The sequence below is a fragment of the Podarcis melisellensis genome (genome assembly GCF_964234715.1).
Source record: "Podarcis melisellensis genome assembly, chromosome: Z".
In the NCBI taxonomy this organism is placed as follows: Eukaryota; Metazoa; Chordata; class Lepidosauria; order Squamata; family Lacertidae; genus Podarcis; species Podarcis melisellensis.
The window spans coordinates 27,447,463-27,465,549 of record NC_138547.1 but is presented as its reverse complement, the minus strand read 5'-3'; the positions used below and the strand labels follow the sequence as shown (position 1 = coordinate 27,465,549).

At 43.4% G+C, this 18,087-nt stretch overlaps 1 protein-coding gene across 14 annotated transcripts in view; it reads right to left on the bottom strand.

The window, feature by feature from the left end:
- TENM1 (teneurin transmembrane protein 1) overlaps positions 1-18,087 on the bottom strand; it is a 391,653-nt gene that overhangs the window by 193,061 nt on the left and 180,505 nt on the right. For 13 of the 14 annotated variants that reach the window (XM_081897279.1, XM_081897280.1, XM_081897290.1 and 10 more), the window contains exon 4: positions 13,163-13,403. In XM_081897279.1, the coding sequence (XP_081753405.1) occupies positions 13,163-13,403 (241 nt within the window). Of the gene's footprint in view, positions 1-4,020; positions 4,134-13,162; positions 13,404-18,087 lie in introns of those variants that run through there. The other variant, XM_081897284.1, reaches the window with a different exon arrangement.

Sequence of the window (18,087 nt, the reverse complement as noted above, 5' to 3'; positions counted from 1 at the left end):
AACCCACGCTACGCCACTGGTGACAAGCCTGTGGTTTAATAGTACAGTGAAATGGTGCTTCCATTTTTATTCTGTTTAAGCCTGATAACAGCCTTGTTTACTTGGAAGGTAGTGGCTTTGCTTCTAGACATGCCTTTGTGCTGGATTACAACAAGGCTAAAATCACCCAATGCATCTAAAAAAATGTCAGGACACTTTTTATAACCTCCTACCCAAAAAAGAAAGGAAAAGTGGATTATGGATGCATAAGAAACACACAAAGTTACAAATGGACTCTTACATAGTATTGGCTAGCAGCATTAAAACAATGACAGTGTGGTGCAATGAGCAAAGATGCAGTGTGGTGTAGCGGTTAGAGTGTCAGACTATGTTCTTAGAGACAAGGGTTCAAATACCCACTCTTCCATAAAGCTCAGTGTGTATACACACAATGAGCCAAACCCGGAAGTGACCTGAAAAAAATCATAAGGACATCACTGAAACATCACTAAAAGGTGGAACGGGGGCAGAATGGGGGCGGAGTGGAGCAGGGTGTTTGCAGGTTTTTTCAATGGGTTTCAGTTATACATGATTTCACCAATGTACATGGTGCCTCGGATCATAACCCCCACGTAAATGGCGCCTGCCTGTATATGTGATAAATAATTGAAGAAATAAATTTATGTGAAGTGACTGACAAATACATATAACTTTTACTTCATCCTGTTTTGTAGTCAAGACATTTGAATCTTTTTTCATATATATATAAAAACCCACCACCATTTGGCAGTGAAAAATCAGTACAGGGGCTGTCAAACTGCACTTCTATTCCTCAATGCGCCTTTTCAAAATGTGATGTGCCACAAGTGAGGTTAGAATTATTATTTAATTAGACAGAAAATGGCATGTATAAGAGGCATGCCAGAAAAACAGATATCAAGCCAAAAGGATTTGAAAAATGAAACAGCATTTCATTATTATTTTTTGGGTTGTTGTTTCATTGTAATAAAGAAGATAAAAAAGAACACTGGAGAAACGACTCATTAACCAAGTGTCACGTTGGTCTGATAAGTGTCTTTGAATCTTCCAGTTCAGGAAATCTTTTCAAGTCTTCTGACTTATGCAGTTGTGTAGGTTGCCACATTTTCCACAGAGAGTAAGATGTACCCCCCACTCCACTCCACAGGTGGGGAGCCCGTGGCCCTCCAAATTCCATTGGACTCCAGCTCCCATCAGTCAGCATAGCCATTGGCCCAGGACTTAAGAGTCCAACAATATCAGGAAGACTGCAAGTTCCCCATCACCAACCGGGGTACATATAATCCTTCAACAAGCTAAACACGCTTCAGGTGTTTTGAATTACAACTTTCAGAAGCCCCATCAAGCATAGACAAATGTCAGGAATGATGGTAGTTGTAGTCCACACCACCTGGAGGCACCAGGTTCACTCATATGAACTTGAATGATCTTGAGTGCTTTTCACATTATCACAGACAATCCTGGGCAACAAGCCAGACAACAAAACTCAAAAGTTGCATTGATGAAGTTTTATTGTATGTTGGATTTGAATGCTGCTATTCTGCTCTGCTGTTTTCCTAAGTGTGATTGTACATAATTTTATATAATTATATTGATTCATGTTGGACGTCACCCTAATAGCTTTGCTGAAGGGCAGCCTATTGAAATAAGAAAACCTTATTTTAAAAATCAACAGTCCAAAAAGGTACTTGCTCAAGACACAAAACAATAAAAGGAGCTGCACACCCACAAAAAGTGATCTGTTGGGGAGCAGACAACACTATAATGCTGCATCCCTATGATTAAGCATGGAAGCAATATCACACACACAAAATCAACACACAAATGGAAACCACATAGACAGAAAATCTATTCGCCTCCCCTCAAAATTCTATAAATACTGGAAGAATGCCAATCAAATCCAAGACACTTAAATCACATGATTCCACTCACACAGAAACAATGAGATGGTGTCTACATTGTGGTGGTGGCTGAATACATACAAGATTACACCTTTGTACTTCATATTAATTAAATGCTCCCCCTCCCCTGTTCTGTAGTCACAGTCATTAATGCCAGTTAGCATCCCCACTTCACCAATAAAGCCTGAGGAAAATCCATAGTTTAACTGCTCTAATTATAGGTACAGCAGGTTAATTAAGAAAGAAGGAAGTATACTCTGTGCATGTGAAAAAAATAATCAGAATCCCCCATTGGTAAAGATAGCAGCACCCTGGCAAAAATATGAGAAATCCACTCTACAGCAATTTGTAGCACGACTGTCCATGTGGCTGTCTCCGTTTTGTGGAACTTGTTGAGATACAGCAGGTGCCCACAATTCATACTTTCAGAAACAAATGAAGTCATTTTGTTCTGAAAAGTGTTACCAACTGGATGTTTTTTTAAAGGTCTCAGCCTTGAATGTTTATTTGTAAAAAATACATTGAGTTGTTGGTGTTGTAGTTGTTGTTGTTCGTATTATTTTACAACCAATTTTAGTTCATTTTATTGAATGATTCCTAGTCACATGAAGACGTGTGTGAAAGCCATTCCAGTATCAAGAACAGCAAATGAAGAAATAACAAGGACTGTAGCTGACAGATGCGATCCAGAATCCCCTTGGCCTACTATGCCAGATGGATCTCCATAAAGACATGGGGCTTATTATAATTCTCAATGGAGAAAGCCTTGTTATGTGTTAGAATTTAGAGGAGCCTATGGGAGGCAGGGGGAACCCAACCTAGCTAGGATGGGCCCAGCTTATCTAGCTATTATCTCGGGGTCTCAGTATTCAGTCTTTTACTTATGATAGTTCCTTACTATTTAAGTTTTTTTAGTTGTGTTAGCTTAACAGAAAACAATGGAAGTACAGTGGTGCCTCGCAAGACGAAATTAATTCGTTCCGCAAGTCTTTTCGTCTTGCGAGTTTTTCGTCTTGCGAAGCACGGTTTCCCATAGGAATGCATTAAGAATCAATTAATGCGTTCCTATGGAAACCGAACCGCCTTCAGACCAGGTCTGGGGACAGTCTGTCCCCCGACCTCTTCTGAAGGCTGGCGGGGGCGAAAGTCTTTGCTTCCCCCCCGCCTGCCTTCCCGGGACAGCGGAGACTTTTCCGCTGTCCCGGGGCGATCTTAAAATGCTGGCGGGCGGCAGCGAAGGCTTCGCTGCCGCCCACCAGCATTTTAAGATCGCCCAGGGACAGTGAAGGACTTTTCCGCTGTCCGGGGCGATTTTAAAATGCTGGCGGGCGGCAGCGCTGCCGCCCGCCAGCATTTTAAAATCGCCCCGGAACAGCGGAGGAATTCTCAGCTGTCCCAGGGCGATTTAAAAGCCCCCGGGAAGGCAGGCAGGGGGACAAAGACTTTTGCCCCCCGCCCGCCTTGGGAAGAGGTCCTGGACCTCTTCCGAAGGCGGGCGGGGGGCAAAAGTCTTTGCTCCCCCCTGCCTGCCTTTCCGGGAGAGCGGGAAGGCAGCGCTGCCTTTTCCGCTCTCCCGGAAAGGCAGGCAGGGGGGAGCAAAGACTTTTGCCCCCCGCCCGCCTTCGGAAGAGGTCCAGGACCTCTTCCCAAGGCAGGCGGGGGGCAAAAGTCTTTGCTCCCCCTGCCTGCCTTCAAAAGCCGTCCGGGATAGCGGGAAGCGCTTCCCTGCTATCCCGGACCGCTTTTAAAATGCTGGCGGTGGGGAGCAAAGCCTTTCGCCCCCGCTGGCCTTCCTGGACCTCTTCTGAAGTCCGGAGGGGGGGGGAAAGGCTTTGCTCCCCACCGCCAGCATTTAAAAAAAGGTCCCCGAGATTTCCCTATGGGCTTTCGTCTTGCGATGCAAGCCCATAGGGAAAATCGTCTAGCGAAGCGTCGCAAAAACCGAAAAACCCTTTCGTCTTGCGGGTTTTTCGTCTTGCGAGGCATTCGTCTTGCGGGGCACCACTGTATCCCACTCCATGTGGAGAAAACTTCCTTCTCCGACTTTGCCTGTGGCAGCTCATCTGAAATGGCGTGGAAACAAAGTGATACAGCTGGCTACCTGAAACTGATAGTGTTGAACTGTTAGCCAACATCTAGCCAGTAGCTTGAGGCACTCCTCCCCAGGGCCATAGTCATGAAGAGTTTTAAGTATGGAGGAGGGACCTCAGGCCCAAACTCCCTCTGTGAGTCTCCTAGTCTCTCCATCTTGCTCTTAGGCCTCTTCCTAGGCCGCAACTGATTTCCTGCTTCTCACAGGCCTTGCTCTGAATCACATGCCTATCTGGAATGTGTCCTTGAAATGGAATGTACCTCTTGCATGTGTAAAGGTGTACAGAAATGTCTGCCTTTTGTGTAGTCTGGAATGTAGCCTACTACATTAAGTTTAGAGTGGCATTATTTTTTTCAACCATATTCTCTTGCCTCTGGCCCTGCCCACCATTAGAATGTCCGGAAGATTCCTCATGAGGCAATGTAGCTCAAAAGGTTTCTACACCCTTGGTTCAAAGTCTCCTTGTTTTAAAAGCAGAACATTACTTTCTATGAACCTGGATGACTCCCAGGTTGAGCTGAGCTGGGTGGGAATCTGATCCAACAGATACAGTGGTACCTCGGGTTACAAATGCTTCAGGTTACAGACGCTTCGGTTACAGACTCCACTAACCCAGAAATATTACCCCGGGTTAAGAACTTTGCTTCAGGATGAGAACAGAAATCGTGTGCTGGCGGCGTGGCATCAGCGGGAGGTCCCATTAGCTAAAGTGGTGTCTCAGGTTAAGAACAGTTTCAGGTTAAGAATGGACCTCAAGAACGAATTAAGTTCGTAACCCGAGGTACCACTGTAATTGGTTGAATAGTTCCTGTTCATTAAGTCTTGCTCATTTAGAGAACAATTATATGTATATCTACTCAGAAAAAAGGCCCATTCCGTTCAAAGGGCTTACTCCCTGCTAAGTGCATTTAAGACTGCCGCCTTAATCGTGACACAAATACAATGTAGGAGACAATAAACTTGTAGACTTGAAAATTGCTGCCAAGCGTCTGCTGTGAGACAGGTGAGGTAGCAAATATATCTTTGAGAGAAAGAAATGTTTATTTTGAGAGGCAGCAATATTAGAAGGCTTGCATTGGAGACCTCTGTCTGTTAGTAATAAAAAAATAAACAAAATTGTCACTGGGGTGTGGACAAAGTAGAATATTTCCCTTCCCCAAATCCCAGCACAAACAAAAATGAAAGCCTTCCCTGCACAAAGCACATGTCAGGTAGAAGAGTGCACTCTTTCTCCTGGGATACTAGTTTTCTGTGTGGATGGATATTTTTAGATGGAAGAACATTTAAATTGTTGAAGTCCAAGAAAAGGACTGCTGCTTGACAGTGCTGTAAAGCTGACCTTGGGATGGGTTGCAGCCTGATTAGGATGGCAAGATGAAAAAGGGACAGGGCTCCTGTACCTTTAATAGCAAGCTATACCTGATGAAATTCCAGTTCTATAAAACCCTTAAAGGTGTAGAAGCCATGTTCCCTTTTCATCTGACCACCATAGGCCCGACCTGCTGTCTGTTTACTCAGAGGCAACTCCTACTGATTTGTGCCCCATTCCACTCCATTTATTTTTCTACTCAAACTTTTTGGTTTAATTTTGTAGTCAGAAGTAACTCTTGCCATCTTCACTAGGAATTGTGCCCTTGTAAAAAAGTTTAGGACTGCAACCCTACATTGCAGCCTTTGTTGCATAAAAGGAAGAATTTCATCAGGTGTTGTTTCCCATGCTACATCAGTAATTAAGTAATTAAGGCTGCAATCCTAACCTCATTTACCTAGGAATTAAATTCGACTGACTTCTGAATTGACACGGTTAGGATTCTGCTGTAATGCACCTATGGCTTATTCCCAAGTAAATTCACATAGGATTATAGCCTCAAATGTTTTTAAAAACTATTTGGGTGTAGGTTAATTGAACAGGAACTGATTTACAGTGATATGGATTTGTGGTGAAAATTAATTAAAACATTTTTATTTGAGGTGATTTGGAAATGGAATTAATTGGCTTGCCTTTTTGAAATTTACATGTTAGTAATTATTTCTAAATTTGAATATATACTTATAAATTAGCATGTGGCATTTTTAATGAAAATTGTGTTCTCGCTTATCTTCTTTTTCAGCGGTGCATGTCCCCTATTTCCGGGGATGCATAAGTGGCAACGCTGTTTCTTAAATAAACTTTTGTACTCCTGCGACTTTCTGGATCATGACTTGAAAGAACATTATTCTATAACATGTTATATAACCTGCTTTGGCCTCTCAGCCCTGGCTGAGCTGCAGAAATACTCTGTATTCAATAAACAAAGCAAAACAAAGATAACCAGTGTGTATTTAAGCGACTTAAACAAACTTGAAATGAACAGAGAACAGGAAAGCATGCTCTGTTGAGTCGTTGAAGTTTTAAGGATCCTATAAAAACAATAAGCACATAGAGCTATGGCTGTCAAAGATAATGACAGTACATGACCCTGTAAATCATCAGTCCTGAACAATTAGAGCAAAGTGTCCATAAAAGCTGAGAATCATAATTTTTTTTAGTGAGAGAAAAGGGAACAAGCCATGGGTTGGCAACATGTGTGAGTGCTTTATCATGATGGAGAGGGAGACATAATAAATTCATCTAAGGTGAAAATAAGAAATTGCCTCTAAAAGGGGCCTCTTAACCTTTTTAATGTTATCCTAGCTCTGCTATCCTTTCCCACAAATTGCTGCCTCTCTTTCACCACTCTGAAAGCACTAGTTTTTAATAATAGGGTGCTGTTAGATTGTGCATGTAAACTAGGAATTTACCCTACTTTAAACTGGAGGTTAGAATCCTAGACCCATTTTGGCTGGAAGAGTGGTATCATAATGCATTAAATGTATAACACAGATGGGGCCTGAGCGAAATTATGTGTAACTGAAAAAGCTTTGTAACTTTCCTTTGTTCACCACCATTATTCAGTTATTTTTCTGCATCTATTCTTAGATGGGGCACACAAATAAAGCAAGATAGCCACTTTTACTCCGGTGGCCGTTCCTGACTAAAAACATCTCTGTACAGAGTCAGATGCAGACTTTGGCTTCTCTGCTTGTCCTGGCCAGCAAAGAACTCCAAAAACTCTCTGGCAACTACAGTTCTCCTCTGCCCTTGAGCACCTTCTTGCTCAGCAATTCACCCCTAGTTCTGCTAAGTTCTTACAGTGGTGATTCCCTGTTGGTTCCTTCTCAGTTTAGAAGAATATCACAGGACAAGCCCCAACGCTTTCTTTGCGGCCTACAGGTTCCTTCCCCTTCCTTCAGGTAAATGGTGAGAGTAGCACTCATCCAAGAAAGGAACACGAGCAAACCCCAAACTATTTCCATCGGGGAACAACTTTGTTGAGGCCTTATTTATTTATTTGTTTGTTTGTTTATTTATTTATTTTAGCATTTCTGCACTGATGCTGCAGTAGTCTGAAAGGTTAGCAAAACTAAATTGCCAATGGCGGTGGGGCTAGATATCTCTATCGGCGAAGGGTTTCGAGATGCAGTGATCCTCGAACCCCTTCCAATCTATGCCCCATCCCAAGGGATGAGGGTAGGGAGAGCAAGGATTACACACCTCAGTCATTGGTGCTGTGCAATGCCAGGTCCATAGGCAACAAAACCGCCACCATGCGTGACTTTTTTTGTCTCGCAGGGGATTGACCTGGCTTGCGTGACGGAGACCTGGGTACGGGAAGGCGAAGTAGTCTCCCTACATGAGATAACACCCCCAGGTTTCTCTGTCTTCCATCAATCGCGGACTGTGGGTCGGGGGGGAGGAGTAGCGTTGTTATTCTGGGAGGATTGCTCTTTCAGAGCTCTGCCATCACCGGCGATCTCCTGCATTGAATGTTTTGGTCTCGTGTGGGGCACCAAGGAGAGCTTGGCTGTCTGGCTAGTGTACCGACCACCCAGCATACCTGCAGCCACCCTGTCAGACCTGCTGGAGGTGGTGGCAGGCTGGGCCTTGGAGTTCCCAAACCTACTGGTTTTGGGAGACTTCAACGTCCATGCCGATGCCGCTCCCTCCTCACAGGCTCTGGACCTAGTTACTTCCATGGCAACACTAGGGCTCTCCCAGTTTGTTTTGGGCCCCACTCATCAAGCAGGCCACACGCTGGATCTGATATTTGGTGCTGGCATAGATGTGATCATGCTCCCCGCTGTGGAAGTGCCATGGTCTGATCACTACGCTCTGAAAGCCAAGATTGACTTCCCGCTCCTCCCCGGCTCAGGTGGCGAACCTATTTGGGCTTGTCCACGAAAACTGATGGATCCTGATAGATTCTGACAAGCCTTGGGGAACCATGCTCCTCCTGGCGACTCATTAGATGACCTTGTTGAGGACTGGAATAACCGGCTCTTGGCAGCCATTGATGAGATCGCGCCTAAGCGCGCTCTGCGACCCCGTCGAAACCGGGCACCTTGGTTTACTGAGGAGCTCCGGAAAATGAAGCGGGATCTCAGACGGCTAGAGTGAGTATGGCGACGGACTTGTGACGGAGCCTCAAGAACATCTTATAGGACGCTTATGAAAGCCTATGAGATGGCTATGAAAGCTGCTAAGAAATCTTACTTTGCAGCTTCCATTGCATCCGCTAGCTCTCGCCCGGCACAACTTTTTAGAATAATTAGGTCAATAACATCCTTAGGAGGACAACCAAATTTAAGCATAAATTTGACCCACAGCTGTGAGGCATTCGCGAGCTTTTTTGCGGAGAAAGTCCTGTTGCTCTGCCGTGACCTCCCTGCCAATTTAGATACAGTGACTGAACTGGAGGCCCCTCGACTGACTTCAGGTCCAGTGTTAGACCATTTTGATCGGATACTCCCTACTGATGTGGATAGATTCCTCCAAGTTGGTAGGCCCACCACCTGCCTCCTTGATCAGTGCCCATCTTGGCTGATTAGGGAGTGTCCAGATGTTGCGCGGACCCCCCTGGTTGAAATTATCAATTTGTCCTTTGACACGGGGACATTCCCAGGGGAACTGAAGGAAGAGCAGCACTCTTAAAGAAAACTTCATTAGATCCCTTAGACCTATCCAATTACCGCCCAGTTTCAAATATTCCATACCTGGGTAAGGTAATTGAGAGAGCGGTTGATGAACAGCTTGGTAGGTTTCTGGAGGAAACATCGGCATTAGATCCATTTCAGTCCGGTTTCCGTCCTGGTTTTGGGACAGAGACGGCTCTGGTTGCCCTAACAGATGATCTCCGTAGACAACTGGAATGAGGCGGGTCAGGACTTTTAGATTTGTCAGCAGCCTTTGACATGGTCGATCATGATCTTCTGGACCACCGCCTCGCAAACGTGGGGATACAGGGCATAGCCCGTAACTGGTTGTGCTCTTTTATCTCTGGTCGGGGACAGAGGGCGGCACTAGGGAGGGAGATGTCGTCGCGCCACTCCTTGGTGTGTGGAGTGCCGCAGGGCGCAATTCTCTCCCCGATGCTTTTTAACATCTTTATGCGCCCCCTTGCCCAGATTATCCGGAGCTTTGGGCTGGGCTGTCACCAATATGCTGATGACACTCAGCTCTATTTGCTGATGGATGGCCACACCGACTCGGCCCTGAATACACTGACCAGATGCTTGGAAGCTGTGGCTGGATGGTTTCGTGGGAGCCGATTGAAACTAAATCCTTCGAAGACAGAGGTCCTATGGCTAGGTCGGGATGGCATGGGGATGCGGGGGCCCAATTAGTGCCATTGCCTTCCGTTAAGAATTTGGGTATAATCCTTGACGCCTCCCTTTCCATGGAGGCGAAATTACAGCAACAGCCAAGGCGAGATTTTTCCACCTTCGCCGCATCAAGCAGTTGGTCCCTTACGTTTCCCGCCCCGACCTGGCCACAGTGATCCATGCGACGGTCATCTCCAGGCTTGACTACTGTAATTCGCTCTACGTGGGGCTGCCCTTGAAGCTGTCCCAGAAACTCCAGCGGGTACAGAATGCTGCAGCGAGGCTCCTCACGGGGTCTCTGCCATGGGAGCATATTCACCCAGTGCTTTTCAAGCTGCACTGGCTCCAAGTGGAGTACAGGGTCAGATTTAAGGTGCTGCTTTTGACCTTTAAAGCCCTTCACAGCCTAGGACCCTCATACCTATGGGACCGTTTCTCCTGGTATGCCCCACGGAGAGTCTCAAGGTCCATAAATAACAAACCCTAGTGGTCCCAGGCCCTAAGGAAGTTAGATTGGCTTCAACCAGAGCCAGGGCCTTTTCAACTCTGGCTCCGGCCTGGTGGAACACTCTGCCTCATGAGACCAGGGCCCTGCAGGATCTGATTTCTTTCCGCAGGGCCTGTAAGACAGTTGTTCCGCCTGGCCTTTGCTTGGAGCCAATTTGATTCCCTCCCTCTCTTTCTTTTTCCTTTTCCTTCTCCTCCTGCGATGAGGCTACATTTTAATATTTTAATGTTCCATTATTTTAATGTTGTATTTTATTTTTGTTTTTAAGTTGTAATCATTCATCTTGTTTTTATTATTGCTTGTAAGCCGCTCTGAGCCTAACCTTGGCTGGGGAGGGCGGGGTATAAATAAAAATTTATTATATTATTATTATAATACAGTGGTACCTCGGGTTAAGTACTTAATTTGTTCCGGAGGTCCGTACTTAACCTGAAACAGTTCTTAACCTGAAGCACCATTTTAGCTAATGAGGTCTCTCGCTGCTGCCGCACTACCGGAGCACAATTTCTGTTCTCATCCTGAAGCAAAGTTCTTAACCTGAAGCAATATTTCTGGGGTAGCAGAGTCTGTAACCTGAAGTGTATGTAACCTGAAGCGTATGTAACCCGAGGTACCACTGTACAACCTAACAACACAGAACATAATCAATACAATATTTACTGCATTTGCCTTAATATACATAAAGGCAGAATATCCTCTTTTGAATTCAACCTTTTGAAATTGGGTGCACCTCCAACATAATGAATTCAAAAGAAGATATTCTGCCTTTATGTGGTAATTTGAGTACATGTTGTCCCTGACATTGCCTGTAAGTGCGTAATAAAAATTTACTCGTACTAAGGCATCTAATCCCTCCACCCATTTTTCAAGCTGCACACTACCTGCTTTCCAACTTCTTCCCCTTCCTTCAAAGCCACAAAAACAAAAAATGTATTGGGCATGGTGGGAAATTAAGAAAGTGGCTAGATTCACTTTGCCTGTGGCCATTGCAGCCAAGTAAGGCCCCTAAGTAAGGGACGCAGGTGGCGCTGTGGGTTAAAGCCTCAGCGCCTAGGACTTGCCGATCGAAAGGTTGGCGGTTCGAATCCCTGCGGCGGGGTGCGCTCCCGCTGCTCGGTCCCAGCGCCTGCCAACCTAGCAGTTCGAAAGCACCTCTGGGTGCAAGTAGATAAATAGGGACCGCTTACCAGCGGGAAGGTAAACGGCGTTTCCGTGTGCGGCTCTGGCTCGCCAAAGCAGCGATGTCACGCTGGCCACGTGACCCGGAAGTGTCTCCGGACAGCGCTGGCCCCTGGCCTCTTAAGTGAGATGGGCGCACAACCCCAGAGTCTGTCAAGACTGGCCCGTACGGGCAGGGGTACCTTTACCTTTAAGGCCCCTAACAGGGGAAATGACACATCAGAGGACACTTTGCCCAGCTCACCCCCCCAAAAAAAAACCCCACAATCCTGCAGCTGGTCCTGCTTAGATTGTAAGCACTTCAGAATAGGAACATGACCTTGGTCCAACCACTGTCCCTCAGCCTAACCGACCTAAGAGAGCTTTTGCCTGGACAAAATGCAAAGGGGGAGAACTATGCATGAGCTCCTTGCAAGATACATCTACAGTATATATTTACATATCATATACAGATAGGGCTGTTGATAATGATGACTGCGACAACGGTTTGATTTTCTTGTTAGAATCCTCAGAACTGAAGCATGAGGTAGAAATATAGGAAATAGGAATAAATATAACCATTTGTAGGAAGAATTGTCCAGTCCTGAAAGCTGTTACAAACCGCTGTGGTTTTAAGAATTAGAATGAGATTTTGAAGGATATAAGCACTCAACATGTGCATTCTGAATTATCTCCGGTTATTATAGGGGGAGATGAATTAATGCCTCTAAATCTACTTTGAGATTACAAATGTTCCAAATAAAATAAAATAAAAGAATCGGCTTAAACCTATTAGATAGATTTCAGTATTATTATACAAGAAAGATTTAGCACAGTGATACATCTGCCATCAAAATGCGTCTGGTTTGATTGTAAAAGAATTTTGTTCCCTTTCATGTAACTTTGAGAAAAGCGGGGGGCGGGGGGGAGCAATGTACTGGTGTTTCCTCTTCTGCCATCAGATCATTTGCTGGAAATAAACTGAGAAATAAGGCAGCTTTCTCTACAGTGGTGAAGAAGAAATGCCATATATAAAGTAGCCCCAGGCTACAGTGCTGTTTAAGCAGAGTCTGCACTGCCGTTCTTTGGAATAATAAGATAGGTCATTTACGGTAACTGTTATGGACAAATAACTGGTATCCACCAATATACGACTTTTCTCTGTAGTGTTCATAGTTCATTGGCTGGCCTAGGACCAGTTACCCCCCCCCCCGGGTTGTGGTGGTGAAGACAAACAGGCGGGGGCAGAGACAGAGATACAACTCTGTATGCTGCCTTAATCTCCTGGAAGAAAAGGTGTTACAGGAAAGAATGATTTTCCAGTGCATGAATTTCCCTTCCCTCTTCTCTTTGTCATTGCCAGAAGATGAGATTAAACCCTTCCCTCTGTGTTTTTAAGCATCCCTATGACACCTTAACTCAAGTAACTGTGGTTGGTTTAAACTATGGCTTGGTAACAAGCTAGGATCCAAAACCATGGTTTGATCCTGGATTATTCTCAGTAACAACCTAACTCAGTTCCCCGAATTTGGGCATCATAGGAAACTATGGTTTGTCAAAAAGTGATTATTAAGCTACTTTTTCTTTGCTTTATTTATTTAGTACATTTGAATCCTGTTCCACTACTTTTATTCAATAATGTTTGATTTATTTTTAGCATTTCTAACAAATATTTGATATTCTTTCTGCAAACTGCTTAGAGTTCTTTTCTGATTAAATGGCTTATAAATCCTGTTAAATGAATAGTTTCACATACACTTTATTTTTAGGTCATAGATATGTGCATTGTAGGTTTGTACCTACCTGGTTTCTAGTGGTATATTACTATTCAAGACCCAACTGTTATGGAGATGCACTGCGTCCTGCGTACTGGTTGGAGGGGGCGGAGCAGCTGGGCTAGGTTGGCTGCGGGTCGTCATTGATCTTCCCTGGAAAGAGTCAGCTGTTGAAAGCGGCTTCCTGCTGCAGGTACATGTGTGGGGCGGTGGTGGAGGTGGTGGCAGTGGTCTGAACGTGAACTGGTTTCGTGGGCTTCCTGGCATTTCTAAATGTGGAGAGACATCAAGGGGAGGGGGCAGAGAGAGAAACAAGAGAGCCGGTTATTATTTTGAGCAACAACAGAAGAATGCCTAATAGGATTACAGCATTTGTCATAGAGAACGTTGCAATCAACCTGTCTTGAAAATGTAATTTTAACTTATGAGTTCACAAAATGCATGCATACAAAATGGAGAACATCCACTGATTTGAATCTGTATGAAATGCAGTCAATATAAAAGTTAGTGAAGTGACTTATGCAATTTCTCCTAGGCTTTCTATTTGGGGTTTTTTTTTGGGGGGGTGTTTTTTAATAAAGACGAAGAGTCATAGGCTGAGAGTGTGTTACAGCTCAGATGCCACGTGATTTCATCAACTGCATTTCGGAACATACCGATGAAAGGAACTGTAATGTTTTAGAAATAAACGTCTTTCATTCAAGATCGAAACCATCCAATTCATCTATCACATTCATATAATATAAACCATGGGTAGGCAAACTAAGGCCCAAGGGCCAGATCCGGCCCAATCGCCTTCTAAATCCAGCCTGCGGACGGTCCGGGAATCAGCGTGTTTTTAGAAGAGTAGAATGTTTCCTTTTATTTAAATTGCATCTCTGGGTTATTTGTGGGGCAAAGAAATCCGTTCATTTCGCCCCCAAAAATATAGTCTGGCCCAGCACAAGTTCTGAGGGACAGTGGACCAGTCCCCTGCTTAAAAAGTTTGCTGACACCTGAATTATAAACTCTTTCAGTAACTAGTAGTCTGTTCCATGGAATAAGGTCATAAACAGTTCTGAAATTGTGTTAGTCCAACTGTGGTGTCTAGCAAACATGCCTGCAAAAGAATCAATGGCTAAGAGAAAGGGATTGAGAAGGATATTCGCTGAAAAGTAAGTGAGTAACAAGGTAAGAGTTTCTTGTGCTAAACTACTGTGAATGGATTTCTGTTAAATACGGTAAGCCATGAATATTAATACATATATTTGGCCATGGGGTCACGAAGAGTCGGACACGACTAAACGACTAAACAACAACAACAAAATATTAGCAAAGCTCAGTAATTAGTTTAACTTGGAGCATCCACAGCTACCTCAAAAGAAGTGTTGTTTTTATTTTTTATCATTATTCACTTCATTTCTATACCGCTTTATAGTTTTAAGAAAAAAAATCTCAAAATGGTTTGCAACCTACATTAAAACATCAAAGCAAGCAAGAACAAAGCATCACAGAAGAAAGTCAAACTTAAAATATACATTCAAGGCAACTAAGAGAAAATTTAAATCAGATTTCAAAACAAAACATTACAAAGGAGGTCAACTACAAAATCTATATAACATTTCAAAAGAAGACATTACTATAGGAAGTCAAATATAAAATGCACATTTAAAACAGCATAATTAGCAAGAGACTAAAGTATTCACAAGCACAGAACATATCAGCTGCTGTTGCTGCCAATCCTGCCCATGGTGGTTCATGGCGGGCAGCAGTTATGGAAGCTCAGGCTCAATGACCTGGGTCTGCAATAAGGGACACCCAATATGGATCTTTGGCCTCTTCAATGACCTCAGCTTCTGTAGCTGGAGTCAATCATTGCCCTCACTCCCAGGCCAGGTGGTGAAAGGTCTGCGAAGTCTTCAAGGACTCACAGCCAAGAAAACAAAAAAAATATTGTAAGATACAAGTCTGAAAATCAAGGTAGGAGTTCACAAACTGATCTGTCTAAGAAGACTCCTAGAATGCTTCATGAGTCCCCCACTTGCTACCAAGTGTGGCTTTCCTCAGTTTATCAGCTCTTTTCCATTTATATTTTGTGAGACCAAAAGCTAAATGAACGGGGCAAGGCAAGAATAGTTAGTGCATAGCCCCAGGAAGTTGCTCAGAAGGAATGTGATCCTCTGGTTGGGAAAGAGATGCTGCTTCTTAAATCTTTGCATTGGCTTCCTGAATCAAGCACAAATTCTTTGCACTTACCCTCAAAGTCTTCTATGGCCACTTCTCCCTTATGTCTCTGTTGATACATCCTGATACACCACTACCTGTGATCTGTGCTTCTCCTTTTTCAACATCCATCCTTAATGATCCAAAGCTCTTCTGATCCCTGAAATTACTCCACCTTCTCTCGCCTGCTGGTCAGCTTGCTTTGAACTGCCTCCCAGAAGGCTTAAGTGATTCCACCTCTTTATTTTCTCTAAATTCCCCCCCAAACAGAAATACCCTTTCAGTGAAGTTTTTGGCACAATACCTATGCCTCACTAAAACCGGGTCCCCATCTACACTATACATTTAAAGCAGCACCATACCACTTTAATAATACTGAGAACTGTTATGGTGCTGAGAGGTGTTGAGATACCTGTATCCCCCACAGAGAGCAACATTTCCCAGAGCATCCTGGGAAGAGAGTTTATTTCTTAAACTAATCTGAGAACTGTAGCTCTCTGAGGGGAGTGACTAATTGTCATTGCAAGAACCACAGCCAAAATGGCATTGATGACTTGCAAGGCAAATATCAATACCATCAAATCCAATTATTTATTATCATTGATGTGCAACATAAATAGATGCAGCATGCTTTAATTCTGTTTTACTGTCATGTATGGAGATGGTGTCAATCCAAAAAATGCAAGCAAGATTCATCCAACTTTCATGATCAATCTATGGCAGGATTAAAGCAATACATTATTGCCATATGACAATTAGGAAGTAACTCTTTTTCTTCCCAATTTGATGTTCAGTTTCATTTTCACCCATCTCAATTACGTATCAAAAGCATTAGATGGAGAAATAGGGAATGGGTACAGCTCAGAAGAAAACTCTTTTGCTAAGTTAAAACCACTCATCCATCTAATTTGGATATAGGGGTTAAGATATATTGGAGAGAAGGGTCATATTTTAGCTGTACATTGCACAGCTAAATGTACACATTGCATAGTAGGGTGAATCCCTGGTACCTCCAGGTAGGGTTAGGAAACATGGCTATTTGAGACCCTGCTACACTATTGACATTTCAGCTACAATCCTGAGTCTGTGGTTTTAAACTCTGGTTATGTTTGGCTCCCTTACTCACCACATTGCTAATTCAACTCTGATTAGAGGACCCAGTTAACACTGGTGCAATGACTAGAAATTGACTAAGAAAACATGAAAGTTGATTGGATGCCGAAATTAAGAACATACAAAATCTTGAATACCAACAAACACTTTCTGCATGGAAAAAGGGCCATTATATTCACTCTCCCATCACTCCCAAGCTCATCTATGTGAATCTTCCAGAATGTGAAGTAAGGAATTTTACAGATGTCATTAAATATATATAGTTCTCTATAGTTAAAAAAAAAAGACAAAAAGAAGAGGTTCTAATTAAAACATGTCTTAAAGATAAAAAGCCCTCAAAAGAATCAAAGTGGATATAATGTGTGCATCTCTGTAAGTGCGTTCACCACATTCAAATTTTCAAATAAAATAAAATAGCTAGATTTATCTCCAGTGATTATGCTGGATGCAGGCGCACATTACAATATACTATGGTTTACCGTGACAAAAATAAGGATAGACCCTCCCATTCCCGTTCTGCCTCTGGTTTGAATGTGACACCAAAGATGGAAGTAAAAGTTTCCAAATTCTTCCTTGCAGGGTGTGATTGTGGGAGTAAAGAAGGAGTACATGAATCTTACAAATGTACTTAGAGGAAACTAGGCTTGTTGCCATCACAATAATCTATGGCTTAGTGCAATGTCCAAATACAGGCATGATTTAGAACAGAGATGGGAGACTTGTGGCCCTCCAGATATTGTTGGACTCCCAACGCCCATTAGCCTCAGACAGCACAGCCAAGGGTCAGAGATGATGCGAGTTGTAGCCCAATATCATCTGGAGTGCTAGAGGTTCCCCATCCCTTAAGCACATTACTTTCTCTCAGCTATATGTAACAAGAGTCCTTTTCCCACACATATATTCCTAACCATGTCAGTTAAAATAAAAATAGTAGTCTCAAGGTTAAATGTTGTTTTTGTTGGTTTTTACTGGCAAATGGACTCAGATTAATTCCATCTCAGATAAATAGGGAGGTGAGACATCTCAACATCTCACCCTAAATTAATTAGCATGGGCTTTCAAAACATAAGCAGATATTTGATGGGAGGGAAAGTAATATAAAAATGAAGTTTTCAATGCTACAGAAAGTTTGGTCTTTTCAATTATCTATTAAAGATGGGTTTTTTCGTGTGTGTGTTTTTTTAAAGACAACTACACAAGTGTGAAATGCAATTTGAGTCTTGTTGTAAAAGCCTAATAAAATACTATGGCATTCCCTAGCCACTGCTAATTGCAATTACGTAACAATTTCAAACGCTGTCCATGAACTGATTCCTGCCTTGCCTTAACTGCTTTGAGTCTGCACAACCGAATTCTGGATTTGACCTTTGTTGACATTGCTTGACTGGATTACACTGGATTTGAGGCTGCCTGTGTTGACCTGCCCTGAATAGCCTAGGCCTAACTATGCCTACTTCTCTTGTTAGCCTTAGATATCTGCTGAACATAACGAAGCCCAGTGTTATGGCAATCTGCATACCCTCCAATATTTTCCAGGGATAATATTACAATACCCCTGTTTTCAACACCTCAGATCACTGCTTGGGCCTCCACCAACGCCATGCAAAAATTGTGAGTCTGGAGGAGCTTCTTACTAGA